Raw genomic sequence first — 18,774 nt, forward strand, 5'->3', positions numbered from 1 at the left:
ACGTAGTCATAAGACACCGAACATGAGTTCTAAATGAACAAACTTTACATATTGCATAATATTCTTGAGTAAACGGAATGACTTTACGACATAAGTACTTATATTCATGCGATGTTTTAATTATTGGTAACACAGTGTTATTTATAAATATATGCTTTGCGGTAACACCATGTATGTATTTACTTGCTATAGGTAGAGTTTGTTCATTTGAGAACTGTCTTGCTATATATTTACCGCGGAGTAGATTTATCGGAATTTTCGGGAGATTTCTCAGCGTCTGAAAAGAACTGTCGTGCTTTTTAACTATGCTCGATCGTCGGGAGAAAATATTATAAGCTCTGCAAACTATTTGAACGACAACAACAAAATAGTCCCTACAGGATTAACAAAAGTTTGATATAAGATTTGAGGCATTGCATGGTGAGGTTTCAATATTTGGTCTGCGATAAAACCATGTGTTTATCTTCTTGCCAGGTAGATTATGTTCTTTAGAGAACTGTCTTTCTTTATTCTACTACCGCGGAGTAGATTTATCGGATGTTAGATACTTTGTAAACGTTGGAACTTGACAAAAGACATTGTCCCAATCCTCGCAACGCGTCTGATGAAGATATATAAACAAACTTCAACAAAACCTATTTGTCCTCAAACTCTAAGTAAATGTTCACATTTTGCTCTCCGGATCTTGGTGACGGGATCATGTACATCTGCGAAAAAAAATAAAAGTAAATAAAATTATATTTTTGTCTGTTCTCGTATTTCTGGTTTTTATTTTATTTATATATAAGGTTTTAACATTTATTATTTCCACATTAACGTTGTAAAACAGGCAATAATATATTATACATGTTCCAAATAATACAGTTAAGCCAGGAGGAAACAAATATTGTACACTTTTAGGATACTGCAGGGGGAGCTCACTAGGAAGCAAAGCAAGCTTGAGTCCCAAACAGGTACACCCCTGTTATTTGTTCTAAGGATGCATTTTCTGGATGATATTTTTTAAGCCGAGTTGTAAAGGTCCATGCATTAAAGTATTGGATTATCTGTGTATCCTACGAGGCTGTTGATGATTTTATCTCAAAACAAATGAGGCACTTGTGTTAATGATTGTGTAATACCAAAAGTATAACATTTAAAAAAAAAAAAAAAAAAAAAAATACTAGTAATATCGAAATGTTATCCATATCTTTATCTCAATTTTATTTTATTTGAATATTTTGTTGAATATAAATACCGTAGCTCTTAGACAATACCTGATCATCTTGGTTCTCGGTCATTGTGGTTAGAACGGTCACGATGTTCTTGAAGGAAGGACGCTCGTCTGGTTTTTCCCGCCAGCATTTCAGCATCAAGTCGTAGCTGTAAAATTGAGTGGTATTAGTAATAACAACTGTACAAAGCGCCATACCAAGAACATAGTGCTTACCAAATGGAGAGAAAAATGAACAAAAGAGTAATACAAACAATTCCAACGACCAGCCAAGAAAGCAAAACAATAGGAGCAAGATGATTGTTACAATAGAAGAATCTTCATGAGGCGTTTCAACAAAGATTATGATTTACTTTTTGGAGCTTACAACATACACAGTTCAACATACACAACATACACATGCACATCAATGGAGACAAGTACACAGTCTAAAATCACAGTTTCTTTATCATAATTATATCTTTTTGTGCGAGGAGGAGAACCTTAAAATGGAGAGATGTAGCAAGTCATTGTATGAAAGTCGTGTATCCCATAAATACGTACATCTTGACATGGCAGTTGGTTGGTTTAGGCATGCGATATCCATTCTTCAATTTCGACGCTAGGACACCGGTTGGTATCCCTGGGTATGGTGTACCACCTATTGGCAAACAATATGCGGAGGTTTTGTAATTGAACTAACAATTAAATTCAAATTCTTAGATTATTTTTTATAAATTCGCACAGAAAAGTTATTGCAAAAAATATAAAGTTGCCTGTTCCCTTTTTTCTTTTTATACTTAAATGGAACATTACTTTTGGTAATCACTCTTACAACTAAGTAGTACTCCCTCAAATAAAACCTTTCTTGGTGAGAACTAAAACATTTTGAGAACCACTTCCCTTTGAACAACCCAAAACCACATTAAGAAGTGATATGGTTATCAGATGTTATCCCCCAAAATACAAGTCATGTCTTACCAGCAGTTGCAATCTCCCAGAGGAGGACTCCATAAGACCATCTATAAGAGAATGTTATGATAAGCATCATTGAGATTGAAGCAACCTACGGTTAGGAACAGGAGACTTGTAAACGTTAGGTGGCAGCAGACTTACCAGCAGGTACATTTGATTTGTTCACGTTTTTCGGAGCATGCTCATATTCCGAAGAACACTTGATTAACCTGGGTAAGTCTGCTGCCATCTATAGAGTTCCCCCATAGTCCCTCATTTGGTGTAATGTACAACAATCTTAGGTCATCAATTTGTTCATTCCAAAAAGTATCGAGTGAAAGATTTTCTCTGAAACATTTAACATTGCTCAACTATTTTGATTAATTCTTAATTCAACTGCCTTAAAAAATAGCTTATTTATTTGTGTACACCCAAATGGCAAATTGTAAAATCCTACATAATTTCGCCAATGAATGTTGTCTACAACTAGACCTTTCCATTCAACTTATAGGTACAAAACATTTGGGATGAAAAGAGTTTAAATTTCTGAACTGTAAACTCACACGTCACTCTTTGTAGTGTAAGTCTTGCTTGTCAAGGACTCCAAAGACAACCAGCGTGCAGGAACACGAGTCTAAGAGGAGGGAATAAAATGTTAGGCAAGGTAAGGATTTTATACTTGTGGTAAAAGCATCCGACTCATGCTCTGGTGTTTCTGATCAGCAGAATGGGGTTCGAATCCCAGTCGTGACGCCTGTGGCTTTAAGAAAGACACTTAACCATGATGCTTCAAACTTCTAACGGGACGTAAAGCCGTTGGTCCAGTGTGCTGTGCAACGCACGAAAAAACACCCGGTGTACTTACCGAAACGAGAAGGAGTTCGCCCCGGTGTGTTCCTGGCCTCGATTTCACAAAACTATTCCTAACTGAAGACTAATCTTAGGACTTAGGACGAGTCCCAACCCTGCACTGTAGCATGCAGACCTTAAGATTAATCCTAAGTTAACTCGTCCTAACTCGAGATAAGACGAGTCCTGAACTCTTGTGAAATCAACGGCCGGTTTGATTGGCAGCATATTGCGCCACAGCACATTGTAAACTACTACACTGTACTATGTGAAATGAGTAGGTCTCATAATTTAAACGTAGTCCCACATGTCCTGTAGAAAAAAACTAGATGTGTGCTTAGAAACAACCGTATTAAGCGCCCAATAAAATGTTTTGTATTTTTATTTTATTTTTTATTAGGGGATAATAGCAGGTTGATTGTTTAAGAAGGATTGTTTTTACTTTTGACGTCTGCACATAGGTATCTTCTCCTCGTGATAAACCATAATCAGAAATCTTTGCCACCAGATTTTCATCCAGAAGTATATTTCTTGCCGCCAAATCTCGGTGTATCACCTATAATATGTAAAAGTGCACACATCGAAAAAGAAGCTCACATTATCAGTTATTAAAAGAAATTGAACCATTTATTAATAAAACAATAGAAGCATTTTGTTGTCATGTTCAAAGATTTGTTATGGTGGCATTCTAACATTTTTTTTACTGTCATGTTGGTCTTTGTGACTTCAACATGTTCCTCGAAAAGTGCCGAATTTTTAGGCCAAAACTTTGAGCTTTGTCCCGCCTAGATACTCTAGTCTATAAAGTGACAAATAACGGGCCACATCTTTTTTATCATCAGCCATGCAAGTTTGGGCCCAATTTGATAAAGCCTGTAAGCACAAAAACCTGCTGAGCACAGTAAAGTATTGCTCAGCAAAAGCAAGTTATACCAGCCATCGTTCTATAAAGTTGACATTGTTGCGACTGGTGTCGTACTCGTTTATTTTAGTTATAAAATAAATTTCTTAAAGGAACACGTTGCCTTGGATCGGTCGAGTTGGTCTTTGAAAAGCGTTTGTAACCGTTTGTTATAAAATGCATATAGTTAGAAAGATGATTTGAAGGTAGAATACAATGATCCACACAAGGTTGCCTCGAAATTGCGTGGTTTTCCTTTTATTTTGCGAACTAACACGTTCGGCCATTAATGGGAGTCAAAAGACAAACAAAAGGCTTTTTCAAAGACCAACTCGACCGATCCAAGGTAACTTGTTCCTTTAAGCAGTATTTTCTGGATACATTCAAGTCCGCTGACTGGCATAAATAACGATACAATGCTAGTTTGGTTTTTCTTCTGTCTTTTTACTCACTCCTGTTGCAGCAAGGTGTTGCATTCCTTTAGCGACATCCAAAGCAAACTGGAGCAAGTCAGAAGACATAGATTCTTCACCATCCATTGATCGAGCATTCCTGAGGTAGGAACGAAGGTCACCATTGGGAAGATACTCCGTGGCCACGTATAATTCACCTGATGTTTTTACAGAGTGATATGAGTTAAATGTCATTTCTACAACTCAATTTGAGAGCACTATTTATTAATGAACTGTTTCGTCTCGTAACTGACGCAATATAACTTGTGAATGGTTTTACCTTCGTGTTGACACGCACCAAGAAGCATGACAATGTTTGGATGCTGTCCAATCTTGGTCATGGACAGAAATTCATCCAGGAAGATCTTTCTCTCGGCTGGGGAGGCATGTTCTGAAATCAAAATTGCAATGACACTGTTATGCTTGGAGTCATAGACAAACATCTACAAACCACTTCTAACACATATTTAATACTTTGTTTAAATGCCAGTTAGCAACCATCTAATTAATTTAGTTACTATGCAGATGAATTTATTTAAAATATCATTTCCAACTTGTAAGAGAATGAGTGTGAGAAACATATTTTAAAGATTGAGTGGCCAGGGCCAAGATCGTTTACCCGCTTGATTTTTCCTAACATAGACCGGTCCACTGTTTCAAGAGAATTTCCCATTGACTCGTACACAAACCAGCCTTAATAGTCTGTGGTGTCAACAGTATTAATAATAACTGTTGACACACAGTACAAATCAGTACAAATATCATGGATCCGCCCCTGGACTGGTGCAATACAACCTCCATCTCAAAGACTGTGGTATTGCTGTCAGTTAGTTTGTCTCTCGGTACAAGGCTGCTATGATTAGGCCTAGATAAACAATGCTAGTTGTGAAATGACAGGGTTTTATAAAGCGACCCAAATGGACTCTTGTGCACTTGATTTGTTTTAATTTTTTTTTTTAAGTAAAACACTTTTGAAGATAATACTGTCATCACCGAATATTGATGTAAGGTGTAGCAATGCTTATTTACCTTGCAGCTTCTTGATTGCAGCCTTGCAGAGTTCTCCAGCAATCATTACTCCACCGTACAACACCTCACCAAACTGCCCCTTCCTTAGTACTTTTGTTCCTACAATAAAGTTGTCCCACAATACATTCCATGGTTCAGCCCATGTAGGTAAACCAACATATTCATAGGTTGGAGATACATGAACATCTCGAACTGGCTCATATCCAGATGCTAGATTCTGACCAACTGACCCGGAGTCAATTGCAGCTGTGTTGATTTTATCGTCGTCTGTTATTCTGTTTTCGTAACCCGTCTGTGGGAAGTTTGGGCAAAGTACAACTACATGTATTATTGTAACGCATTTTTTTTAAACCATGCGAGCATTACTCATTATGTCACATTTTATAAAGGAATTTAGAAGCTCATAGGACCAAAGCATTTTCCTGACATCATCCCCCACTAAAATCCCGTTTAAATTTGTTCAGTCACTATTCCCTATATGTTTGTTTGGGTCAGGTTTTTCTCCGTCTCACTTCAACGGTATGCCTAAAGGCTAGAACATATTTTTGTGTATATTCTTTTGTATTACCTTCTTTGAACAAGTACATAAAAAAATGACATTGGTGCAAAAGGGAAACCCCGAACAGGCACACAGGCCCACTAAATGGGAACCCTTGTTTATACTTAAAAAAACAAAAGACAAGGAACAAGCACAACTACAGCCAAACAACCGAAGAAAACACAAAATATAAGCAAAATCACAAAGAGGAGGGAAAAACTACAACTACTGGGTGTGACAGATACAACCAAAAACAAAACGAACGAAAAACATTACTTCCAAAATGAGGTAAGGTAAATCCGTTAATATCAATGTGGCTCAATCATATTAGTGTGGCCCAAGGTTTTACTTTAAAGGAAATTTAAATTGTGTTTTTTTTTTGCTAAAAGAAAACGGTAGCTGACAGGTTAACAACTTTATGTTATCCACCATTTACATAAACTTAACATGTAGAAGTTTGAGACCAATCGGCCATCTGGGTCAAGAGAAAATTGCGATAAAAACTGATAAAAGCACCAGCACGACAGTGATGCAAAAAAAAAGAAAAACAAGAATAAAACGCTCACTTGATAAGCGATGAACTTCGAACGGGAAATTAGTTTTATTAGGATGTCTCATCATCATTTGACCGGGAAGTTTACTGTAAATCTGTGATTTTAACGTTTTTTTTGACCAACTCTGTAATGTTCCTTTTTAACTAAAAGCAAAGCTTCATTGTTTTTGTTGTCATTTCGAAATGAGTTATAGATGGTTAGGCCATAATGGTATTGCAAGTTTCATTTAAACTCGATGCCAGTCTTAGGCCGTGTCCGAATTGGTGACTTTGGCTACAACTACGGCTAGATCAGCGCGTCTGCCAGTGTTCAAGAATAGGGAGACGCGCGCGCCCTAGCCGTGGCTGTAGCCGAAGTCGCCAGTTCGGACACGGCCTTAGTCTCAACCTTTTCATGGCGTAATCGCTGTTTATGATCAAGGTTTTCCAGTGTTTGGATGTAACTTTACAGTGCTGTGTAGCTTTTACAACTAGTCAAGTACGCCCTCTAATATAGTTTTTACAGATATCTTGGTTTCTTACCATTTCTTGGTCCCGCGTTGGTTCTTGTGGTTTTCTCTCTCGATATCTGAGAAAGTAAACCAGACACCCAAACACAAGAATGACGACCAAGATGATCATGCAGATGATAACTATAGTCGTAGTTGAATCAACTGGAGGTGCGTCATCCGTGGCTGCAATGAAAAAAAAAAACACTAATGAAATTAGTTATTGAAATTATTTTACGAGTTATTTCAAATATCTATATCCTATGATAAAGACCATAGTAATGCGCAAATAATCACCATGCTGGGTGTGACAGATAAAAAAGAAAAAGAAGAAAAAAAAAACATATTGCAAAATTAGGTAAGGCTATAATCATTTGATATTTTAACACTTTCAATTACAGGTGTCACGATAACAATTTGCCGATAACACTTGTTACACTAAACAAAATGTTCACAGATTTACACTAAACTTACACCGTCTTAAGATGATCAAAGTAGAAAGTTTACCTTAAAATAATAGTAGCTGTGGTGCTGCAGTTCTTGAGAAATGAGTAAACCAATGTAACGAAAGTACTTTTTAAATGCTTAAATAATGTCAGTCTGCTGAGACGAAACTTGTTTTCGTGATTTGTGAAAATTAGTTTAGCATGTAAACACGTATTTTCATGACATTGTTTTACTCAATTCTCAAATACTATACAGCACCTCAGCAGGGAAGCTTCAAACGAGCAGGCAAACGAGCATTCAAGTTCATTTTCACGCGCTCGAATTAAAGCTGTTTTGCCTCTCCAGTTGTTATGCGTTTCAAAATCAGAATTCGGCCATTCAATTTCGTTTTGAGTCGAGTCAAATTCCTTTAGCCCTCTGTTCAATTTAGCGTATCGTCATTCTTTTTCGGTACAGACACTCCTCAAGAAGCGACTGCGAATTTGAATGCTACTTTGATGGATTGTTGAATTGAATGATCATTTTGTTAAATCGAATGACGCAACATTACATTTGACTAATCATAAAACGAAATCGAATAACCTTTTTCTGTAGCATTCGATTTTGTGCGAAATAGAGTAGCTTGGTCGTTAAATTGGTTGCTCACTTGCCGAAATTGACCGAGAAAACCTATCTGTTATAAATAATGAGTAAGTTTTTAACCTGAAGGAATTTCACAGTTCAACCCGGAGAATCCATTTTCGCAGACACACCCATATTTGAAGTCAGAAAGCTGGTAGCAAGTGCCTCCATTCTCGCATGGCTGCACAGAACAAAGATCTAGAGGGAAAAAAACATACATTATTCTACAATCAAGTTAGCCAATTGTGGTTGTTGGTGTCTTAGCATGCTTCTTGACTTTGACATTACTAATTCTCAGATAAATATTCAAGTTTAGTGAAGTTTTGGAAAGAGTACATTATGGCATTCAAAACAAGTTTGTATGATAGAATCTTTCGAGACATGATCACCAACAAACTACATCAATATTTGAGGAGAGGAAGTTGTCCCTGATGGATGTATGTTGTCTGCAACAGAGGTCTGTCAACTACAACTATTAGATCATCAGTAGTGAAGAGACAACGTATAGGCAACGTATAGGCCTTACCCGGGTGTTGTCTATATATATTCCCTCAACTTTATACTTTCCCCTTAATAATATTGTGGTGGACACTCCACAATGTCACAAGTGCAGTTCCTACCTAAAAAATAAACCTTCCCCATGTGTTGTCTATGATAGTTTTTCTTAAAATTTCCTTTAATAAAAACATTGTGGGGTGCACCCAAACGCTCCAAAAGTACCAAAAACTCACCACACAATGTCCGTCCTGAGAGCACACCTTCCATCACAAGTCAGTCTTGTGTAATATTAGCGAGGTTTAGCTGCACGTTACGTGAGCAAAAACGTGAACATCCACTTCAAAGAGTTGTGTTGTTTCTAGGTAACGTCACCTCTAGGGGCTTTTTTATTTTTATGCTCACGTATGAGGTGAAAATGGTAACTTCACGTATTCTAAAAACGTGACATTTTAACAACACAATAACTGACGTTCACGATTACGTTGCTCGCGTAACATGCAACTAAACACTAAAGAGTGTCAATACTGCAAGTTCTCATTATCTCTCAATTATCATAAAAGTGCATGCATAGTTATTATTAAGCCAACCCTTAAAAACCCATAAGGAACCTTACCTGGAATAGAGCAGTCTTGACCAATATAGGCGGCGGTGCAGATGCAGGTATATAATGGTGATTCATTGACACATGTTGCTCCATTTTTACAGGGTGCGCTCACACAGACGTCTGAAAGTTCAGAAAGTAATACAGATGACTACATTTATTACTTTATTAGCCAATATCAGTGTAAGGAGCCAACTTTTACAGCGAGTTAATGACCGGGTTCTTGGCTGGCCGCTGTTAATGGACCGAGCAAAACAAAAATGTATATGCACCAAGAAAACTCGAGTTGTAGATTCAAATAAGCTACTGAAACAGTAATGTCATTTCAAGAGAAAAAGACAATTTTTGGGGTGTAAAAAAAAACCTCGGATAAAAATCCGAAAGTTCTCATCGCTGCATGGTTTAAGCAATAAAATAAATGACCCTGTGACTTGGATAAACATGCACAAATGATAATAAATAATAATAATAATTAATTTTTTTAAAGCGTTTTACATGCACACAAATCTCAAGATGATGTACACAAATTGTTGACATAATTATTCTAAACATTATGCTTAAAAGAAATAAGCACAATACAGCAAGATTACATTGTTTAATAAGATAAACAAAAATACAAACACTGAGATAAAACAATAATGGAAAAAACAACAACACAACAATGAGATACATAAACACAAAGTGAACATAAATTATTTCTTTGGAATTGCCCAAGAGTCTTTACTATAGGTTTTCTCCGTCAAATTCGGCAAACGAGCAGTCAAATTCATTTTCACGCACTCGAATTAAAGCTGTTTTGCCTCTCCAGTTGTTACTGCGTTTCAAAATCAGAATTCGGCCATTCAATTTCGTTTTGAGTCGAGTCAAATTCCTTTAGCCCTCTGTTCAATTTAGCGTATCGTCATTCTTTTTCGGTACAAACACTCCTCAAGAAGCGACTGCGAATTTGAATGCTACTTTGATGGATTGTTGAATTGAATGATCATTTTGTTAAATCGAATGACGCAACATTACATTTGACTAATCATAAAACGAAATCGAATGACCCTTTTCTGTAGCATTCGATTTCGCGCGAAATAGAGTAGCTTAAATTGGTTGCTCACTTGCCGAAATTGACCGAGAAAACCTATCTGTTATAAATAATGAGTAAGTTTTTAACCTGAAGGAATTTCACAGTTCAACCCGGAGAATCCATTTTCGCAGACACACCCATATTTGAAGTCAGAAAGCTGGTGGCAAGTGCCTCCATTCTCGCATGGCTGCACAGAACAAAGATCTAGAGGGGAAAAACATACATTATTCTACAATCAAGTTAGCCAATTGTGGTTGTTGGTGTCTTAGCATGCTTCTTGACTTTGACATTACTAATTCTCTGAAAAATACTCAACGCGAGGAGCATTGAGATTGTGAGTGATCAGATGAATTGCATGGTTTGGGAACTATTTCCCACAGTTTATGCACGCGAGATGTCTTGACTTATAATAATAATATCGAAGTTTTATATAGCGCACGTATCTACCAAACAAGGTACTCAAGGCGATGAGTACACACAAACTTTAATAAAGATAGACTATTGCATTGATGAACTATGAGACCTAATTATTCAGCACCTAATAAGGTTTTATTGTTCTCCGGCGCAGACAGCAGCCACAGCCAAGAACACCAATTATTTAGCACCTAATAAGGGTTTACAATGTGCTACGGCGCATACAGCAGCCGCAGCCAGGAACAGCGGGGCTAACCCCTTCTCTTTTCGATAAGTGCCTGGTTTATTTTACGTATGTGGAGGCAGCGTTGTGCCGTCCTTGAGGCAGCGAGAGGCAGACGGTGAGTTAGGAGGGCGCCACCATGCGGCGGAGTTTGGTTATGCCATTCTAATGCCTCCGTCGCTGGTCGGTTGCTTTTCCGACTTCCAATTACAGTTACCAAATTAAAGAGTCAATCCGAACCCACTGATGTTTCGAGGTTTCAAATTATTTTAGGCCTCGTTCGTCACCCCCCTCCACACGTGTCAGAAGTGGGATTGACTGCTGTAATTTCAAACAACAAAAGCGATGTTGTAGGCATTGAATGGTATCAAAGTTTGTCCAGTCCTGTGTGCTGCAGGTCTTGTGTAAATAAGCTGTTGAAATGAGTGCTACTGTAAAAGTCAGCAAGGATGGTGGAAAGTCTCTTCGGTTCCCTCTTCAGCAAGGAAAGCTCTCACTACAGTCGCTGGAGGACTATTTCGAGGGTGCCATCGGCGTCACTTATATCGATAAGGATGGTGAGGAAGTGGTGCTACCCAAGGTAGACAACATGATTCTACCCCCTGAAGACAGCTGGGAGGACCATGTCTACTCCGTCGTTATCAGAGAGCAAAAACCACAGATATCTCCTTCAACAGCCCCCAGTCTCACACATGTCGTGATGGCACCTGATCGGAAGCTTCACACCTTCGAAGGCAGAGAAGATTCCTCCATAAAATCGGTTACAGTAGAAGAATTTGTATCGTCAATGAAAAACGCATTCCAACGATACAACGTGCCACTTGACCAGAGGGGACAGTTTTTGCTGGATTACCTGCGTGCCGGCCCAAAGATCGAAGTAAGGTCCCTCCTCTCTGGTGGGAAAAGCGCCCAGGATTGTTTGGAGTATCTTCAGTCCTCATACGGAGAATCACTTACGAGTGGGGAACTACAACGCCAATTCTTGCAACGCCGACAACGCCAAGGTGAGTCAATCCGCCAGTATGCTATTGACTTAGAGAGACTCTTTCATCGATTGCAGAAAAAGGATCCAGGCCTGTACAAAACCCCTGACACAATCATTAAGGAACAATTCGTGGATGGGATCGAGACAGAGGGACTGCGTCACTCATGCAGGGATCTCCTTGACCGAACTTCCGAGATTTCATTCTGCGAGCTTAAGAACTGGGCAGTGAAGAGAGATGAACGCGAACATGCTCATCATCAAACCACACCTCGAAGCGCATCCGCTCTGCAGGTTCAAGAAAACTCAAGAGACAGAGTCACCTGTTTGGAGGAGCAGATGAAGAGAATTCTCAACAAACTAGATGCCATCACGAGTCATGCCAATGTCTCCTTCCCCAGCAGCGGGCCCCAACACTGGCAAGGCGGACCCGAATCTCCATCCCCACCCAGATGTTACAACTGCGACCAGTTCGGGCATTTTGCTCGTAACTGCCCGGCCCCTCGCCGCCAGCCAAGAAATGTTTTCCCGACACACCCGACACCTCCCCAGCAGTCGTATCCCGGTCAGCGATTCACCCAGAGCCGTAAGAATGAGATGGGAAACTAGCTCCCTTGTCTGTTTCGAGCCAGACAGCCAGGGGGAAAAGTGACGGCTTGCTTAACTGTAATACAAGAGAATTTATGACCAAGGCGACTGCTGATTGTTTTACTGTCAATGCACTCTTTGGTGAGCAACAGGTGCCTTGTCTTTTGGACACTGGTTCTATGGTGACAACTATCACCAACAATTTCTACGTCACACACTTCAAGCCAAGAGGTATACAACTGATGAGCGTACCAGAGTATTTCCAGCTGGTATCAGCCAATGGCACTTCCATACCATACACTGGAGTTTTTGAAACCAACATCTCAGTCTTTGACATCACTGTTCCATCCAGGGTGGTGCTCGTCATTGAGGACTCCCGGGTATCAACCATGGCATCAGGTATTATTGGAATGAACGTCCTGAAGGAATGTTGGAGCAAATTCATGACATCTCAGGGACAGACCCATCTGAAGAAGATTGAGCCACATGACAATCACAAAGTGTGGGAGAGTGCAATGCAGACAGTGCAGAAACGTGAAGAATTTACATCGAACCAAAATCAGATTAGTAGAGCATATCTCCGTCGGGGACCAGCTGTTATAATCCCTGCCAAACAGATGATGATTTTACAAGCCTCAGCCAGCCCGGGTCCAGATAACACAGCGTACGTTGCAGTATTGGAATCTGGTGAATCATCCAATCTCCCCAATGGTATTCAATTGAATAGGTCATTAGTCAGTGTCCATGGGGGAAAGTTCTCCTTCATTGTAGCGAACGACACAGATCGAGATGTTGTCTTACCAGGTCATACCTGCATCGGTACTCTATATAACGGAGAACTCATTACACCAGAGGACGAAACCCACGAGTACAACATGAAGCAAAACTCAGTGAATTGTTCTTCGATGTCTACGTCTGACAAGAATGATACACCGTCATTTTTGCATGATCTGAAGTTGGGAGATCAATTTTCACACGAAGAGGCTTCAAGATTCGAAAAGCTGCTCCAGAAGTATGACAGTGTATTCTCGAAGAACGATGGTGACTTGGGCCACACTGACACCGTCAGACATCGCATTGATACAGGTGATGCCTCCCCCATTAGTCAGCGATACCGGTCACTTCCACCATCACAATACAAAGAAGTCAGGGCACACATCCATGAGCTGCTTGACAAAGGGATCATCCGAGAAAGCTCAAGCCCATGGGCATCCCCGATTGTAGTCGTGCGGAAAAAAGACCACTCAATTCGCTTATGCGTGGATTACAGGAGACTTAATAGTTTGACGACAAAGAACGCATTTCCGTTGCCCCGAATCAATGAGTCTCTTCAGGCCCTTGGGAATGCAAAGTATTTCAGCACCATGGATCTGACGTCTGGATTCTACCAAGTTGCCATGGAAGAGAGTGACATCCAAAAGACTGCCTTCACAACGCCTTTTGGGCTGTGGGAGTACACCCGCATGCCCTTCGGCCTCTGCAATAGTCCAGCAACGTTCCAGAGGTTGATGCAGCGATGTTTTGGTGATGAAGCCTTGCAGAGTCTTTTAATATACCTTGATGATATCATAGTATATTCCGCCAGTTATGAGGAACATTTACAGCGTCTCGAAATGGTATTTCAGCGATTACAAAAACACGGTTTAAAGCTGAAATTTTCAAAGTGTGACTTCTTCAAAACTCAAGTGAAATATCTTGGACACCTTATCGTGGCCGGAGATGGGGTGAAGCCAGACCCTGGTAAGATTGCAGTAGTAAAAGACTGGCCAGTGCCAACAACTGTCACAGATCTGCGATCGTTCCTTGGCTTCACTGGGTTCTTTCGCAAGTTCATTCACCGATATTCTAGCGTCACTGCACCACTTCTCAAATATCTCACAGGGACATCGCGTAAAGGAAAAATCAGAGACGGACAGAGGAGAATAGAACTTGACGAGGCGGCACATTCGGCGATACAGTCACTAAAGTCAAAGTTGATTGAAGCCCCGGTGTTGAGGTTTGCAGACTTCTCGCTACCATTTACAGTGGAAACAGATGCAAGCAGTAAAGGGCTTGGTGCCGTGCTCTCACAACAACAACGCGATGGCTCAAAGTCAGTGGTAGCCTATGCCTCACGATCACTACGACCAGCAGAGAAGAACGATAAAAATTACTCGGCATTCAAGTTGGAGTTGTTGGGCGTACGCTGGGCCGTGTGTCAGGCATTCCGGGATTACTTGTTTGGAAACAAGTGCATCATTCTCACTGATCACAATCCCCTCAAATACTTGGATACCGCAAACCTGAGTGCAGCTGAGATGCGGTGGGTACAGCAGTTGTCAGCATTTGACTTCAAACTAGAATACCGTCCTGGACGAACGAATCAAGCGCCAGATGCCCTTTCGCGACTTGACACACGACCAGTTGATGCAGCTCTCAATTTACAGTCCACCCCAGATGCTGAGCTATCATCTTGTACCATCCGCGCCACTTGTGGTCCAGTTGGTGTAACCACAGAATTTCCTCAGATGTTGGCCCATCAAATCCAAGTAACTACTGACGAAGGCAGCCAAAGTTTACCGGGCTATTCTGCAAAGATGCTGAGAAGTTTACAAGATGAAGATTTCATTCTCCAACGGGTCATCCCCTACGTAAAGAGACAAAGACGTCCATCAGAACAAGAGAGGCAGAACGAACCAAGTGACGTTGTTTCAGTTCTTAAACATATGAACCAACTCTTCTTCAAAAATGAAGTCCTGTACCGACGTTCTATATTGCAAGGAGACGGTATGTGTGAACGATTGGTGACCCCTGCCCGACTACACGAGGAGATATTGACTCTTTTTCATGATAATGCAGGACACTTTGGCGTAAAGCGAACCCTGAAGCTGATACAACCCCTCTTCTACTGGCAAAGAATGGAAATCTCCGTCCACACTTGGTGTCACCAGTGTGAAAGATGCAGTGTAAGCAGATGTCCTACTCGTGCTACTCGGCCCCCACTGGGAACTCTACGTGCCACAGCTCCCCTTGAGGTAGTGGCTATGGACTTTACTGTACTGGAGCAGTCATCTGATGGGTATGAAAATGTACTTGTACTCACAGACATCTTCACGAAGTACACTTGGGCAATCCCTACAAAGGATCAACGTGCACAGACTGTCGCCAAAATGCTGGTGAAACATCTCATCATACCATTTGGTGCTCCGTTGCGTCTGCATTCTGACAATGGAAAGTGTTTTCTCGCTCAGGTAGTGCAGGAGCTTTGCACGTTGTATGGCATCGGACAGTCCCACACCACACCATACCACCCCCAGGGCAATGGGCAATGTGAAAGATTTAACAGAACGCTCCATAACTTGCTTGTTGCCCTGCCATCCCATAAGAAGACAAGATGGACCGACTCTATTCCTCATTTAGTGACAGTCTACAATAACACAAAACATTCTAGTACTGGTTACGAACCCTTCTACTTGATGTTCGGGAGGAATGCTCGCTTACCCCAGCACCTTGTTCTTGGAGTGGATCGTTCTCAACTCAGCGGCGTCAGTGCTGGCTCCTTCGCTAAAAAGCATTGTGAGAATCTTGATAAGGCGCGGGCCCTTGCTACAGCGAACTTAGACAAGAAGGTAGAATTAAGAACTTCTGCATTTGAGAAAGATGTATTTGAGAGGCCCCTTTGTACAGGAGAATTCGTATTAGTCCGAGACCGATCTCACAGAGGAAGGGCAAAGATTCAGGACTATTGGGAAACCGACCCATACATGGTAGTGAAACAGCCTTTCAAAGGACAACCAGTTTATGTGGTGCGAAACTCAAGTGGACGACAAAAAGTGTTTCATCGCTGTGAGCTGAAACATTGCCCTTGGGATGCCAGACCCCCAACCACCCCGAGCACAGAAGACGATAACACTATTGATGGTGTAACCTCATCATCAACGAGCGATGACAACTGGGGAGTGACACTAACCCTTCCCAAACAGCCACCCTCCAACGCCCCCATACCAGCCTCTTCTCCTTCAGACGAGCCCCTTGCAGTAGTTCCAGCCCCCTCTCCTTCAGACAAGTCCCTTGCAGTAGTTCCAGCCCCCTCTCCTTCAGACGAGCCCCTTGTAGCAGTTCCAGCCTCTTCTCCTTCAGACGAGCCCCTTGTAGCAGTTCCAGCCTCTTCTCTTTCAGACGAGCCCCTTGTAGCAGTTCCAGCCTCCTCTCCTTCAGACGAGCCCCTTGCAGTAGTTCCAGCCCCCTCTCCTTCAGACGAGCCCCTTGTAGCAGTTCCAGCCTCCTCTCCTTCAGACGAGCCCCTTGTAGCAGTTCCAGCCTCCTCTTCTTCAGACGAGCCCCTTGCAGCAGATCAGCTCTGTGCACCAGGTGAGAACTTTATCCTCAGAACTACCCATGACATCTCATCTGTGGAAGGACCACAGATGTCACCAACTGACACAACTGGGAGTGCTGAGACGACTACCGAAGCTATGGCAGCCGCAGGAGTGCCCAGGAAACCGAGACGCTCCAACCGCACGACGAAAGGAAAACCCCCAAGTAGGTACCAGTTTTCTAATGTTGTTCGCTTATTAACTCAAGTCAAAGATATGATGGCAGCCACTACTGAGAAAGACTTGAGTAGCTCTGATACAGACTAATTATCAGTATGAACTATTGCTGCTCCAATCCCCAATTACATGTGGAAACAGAACTGAATTGGAATGTGTGACAAAATACTGTCGTATTTATCACTGGAATAAGAACAGTTGAGGTGAGGAAGCTCAAAGGACCCATGGGCATTTCAACCTTGCTTAGTTTTCCAAAATTGTGATAATAATTGTATGTGCATTTATCTACTCACTAGTAAAGTCTTGCCAGAACAGTTGAGTTGAGAAGTTTAAAGTAGAAGTTTAAAGTAGGAGTTTAAAGTGAGGAGTTTAAAGCAGTTGTGTGTTACTCTTAAAGGTGTTGTATTTAACTGTTAACTTGTTTGACAAAAGTTTTTAAGTGTTTTAAAGTTTAGCGATAAAGTTTTGACTTGTCGTCGGGGCGACGACAAATTTGTGTGGGAGAAGATGTGGAGGCAGCGTTGTGCCGTCCTTGAGGCAGCGAGAGGCAGACGGTGAGTTAGGAGGGCGCCACCATGCGGCGGAGTTTGGTTATGCCATTCTAATGCCTCCGTCGCTGGTCGGTTGCTTTTCCGACTTCCAATTACAGGTAAACTTTCTTCTTTTTGCAAGTGTGATTTAAATATATAAACTTTAGGGCAATAAACCGGGTATAACAAACATCATTTAGATTTATCCATCAGCCCATTCAAGCTCTGGATTGTATTTTATTTTTCAGTAATTAAAGTTCAGTCAAAGTTGTAAAGTAGATAAAACTGTCATGGCGCCGTCCATAGCAACCGCGCTCTGCTGGTACATGTGCGTTTATTTAACACGAGCCTGAGGTTTATTGTATGTGGTGAAATAATTCCTGTAGTTAATGCATCTGTGAAATGGGTAATTTACAGTACAGTTATACGTATTAAGTCTAAGTTGATTGAGCAATGTGGGCATATTTTGACGTGGTGATCCATAGTCTAGTTATGCTACAACAGCGCCCTCTACGTCATTGGTAGACTTGTGAAATTGGTACATGTATTGACATAGTGTGTTAATTAGCTTGCCATGGTGTATTATTTGGAGAAGGTTGTCTATTATTATTAAGCTGATGACTTTAAGACTTTAGAATAAATCTATATATTGTTCTGATAATGCTTAAGGGTTTTAGGACAAGATCTGGATAATCCCATGTATATTGTTTTGACTGGTAGAAACTAACTGTACTGCTGGATATAATTGTTTAATACAGGTCTTACAGATACAGGTGTATATTTCAAAACAGAAGGGTTGCAAATTAATTAATTGAGAGTTGCATTATTTCACACTCAGTATTTTACCTAATTGGATAGATTTTGGTGCACACACACTGCATGTATTTATCATACTAATGATTTCTTTTATTTTCTCTTTTCTCTTTTACTTGTTAATTGTTTACTGTTAACTTTGTTATGCCATTCTAATGCCTCCGTCGCTGGTCGGTTGCTTTTCCGACTTCCAATTACAGTTACCAAATTAAAGAGTCAATCCGAACCCACTGATGTTTCGAGGTTTCAAATTATTTGAGGCCTCGTTCGTCACCCCCCTCCACACGTAGGTCCCATTTGAAATAGTTAAGGTGTAACATGTACGTACATGTTAGTTATCGTACACCTATTGTCAGTTATCGTCTGCGTACAGTAGTGATCATGTACATGATAGTTACCATGTAGACCCATGTATAATAAGTAGAGTACCTCTATAGAAATTGTGAAGTTTGATTGGTCGGGTTCCATTTCCTCCCTCGGGTGTACAAAACGCCATG

General features: G+C 40.9%; 1 protein-coding gene across 1 annotated transcript in view; it reads right to left on the bottom strand.

Moving 5' to 3' along the window:
- Window positions 1–215: 215 nt before the first annotated feature.
- Window positions 216–18,774, bottom strand: part of LOC117290121 (fibropellin-1-like) — a 33,510-nt gene continuing 14,951 nt past the window's right edge. Inside the window, exons 22-34 of the mRNA XM_033771377.1 lie at window positions 10,283–10,399; window positions 9,136–9,246; window positions 8,106–8,222; window positions 6,991–7,142; window positions 5,378–5,669; window positions 4,629–4,739; window positions 4,349–4,506; window positions 3,438–3,551; window positions 2,710–2,780; window positions 2,174–2,214; window positions 1,757–1,853; window positions 1,257–1,362; window positions 216–707 (exon numbers count right to left, since the gene is read on the bottom strand). Coding sequence (XP_033627268.1) covers window positions 636–707; window positions 1,257–1,362; window positions 1,757–1,853; window positions 2,174–2,214; window positions 2,710–2,780; window positions 3,438–3,551; window positions 4,349–4,506; window positions 4,629–4,739; window positions 5,378–5,669; window positions 6,991–7,142; window positions 8,106–8,222; window positions 9,136–9,246; window positions 10,283–10,399 — 1,559 coding nt within the window. The 3' untranslated portion in view covers window positions 216–635. The remainder of the gene's footprint in view (window positions 708–1,256; window positions 1,363–1,756; window positions 1,854–2,173; window positions 2,215–2,709; window positions 2,781–3,437; window positions 3,552–4,348; window positions 4,507–4,628; window positions 4,740–5,377; window positions 5,670–6,990; window positions 7,143–8,105; window positions 8,223–9,135; window positions 9,247–10,282; window positions 10,400–18,774) is intronic.

Source organism: Asterias rubens, chromosome 5, assembly GCF_902459465.1.
Source record: "Asterias rubens chromosome 5, eAstRub1.3, whole genome shotgun sequence".
Taxonomy (NCBI): domain Eukaryota; kingdom Metazoa; phylum Echinodermata; class Asteroidea; order Forcipulatida; family Asteriidae; genus Asterias; species Asterias rubens.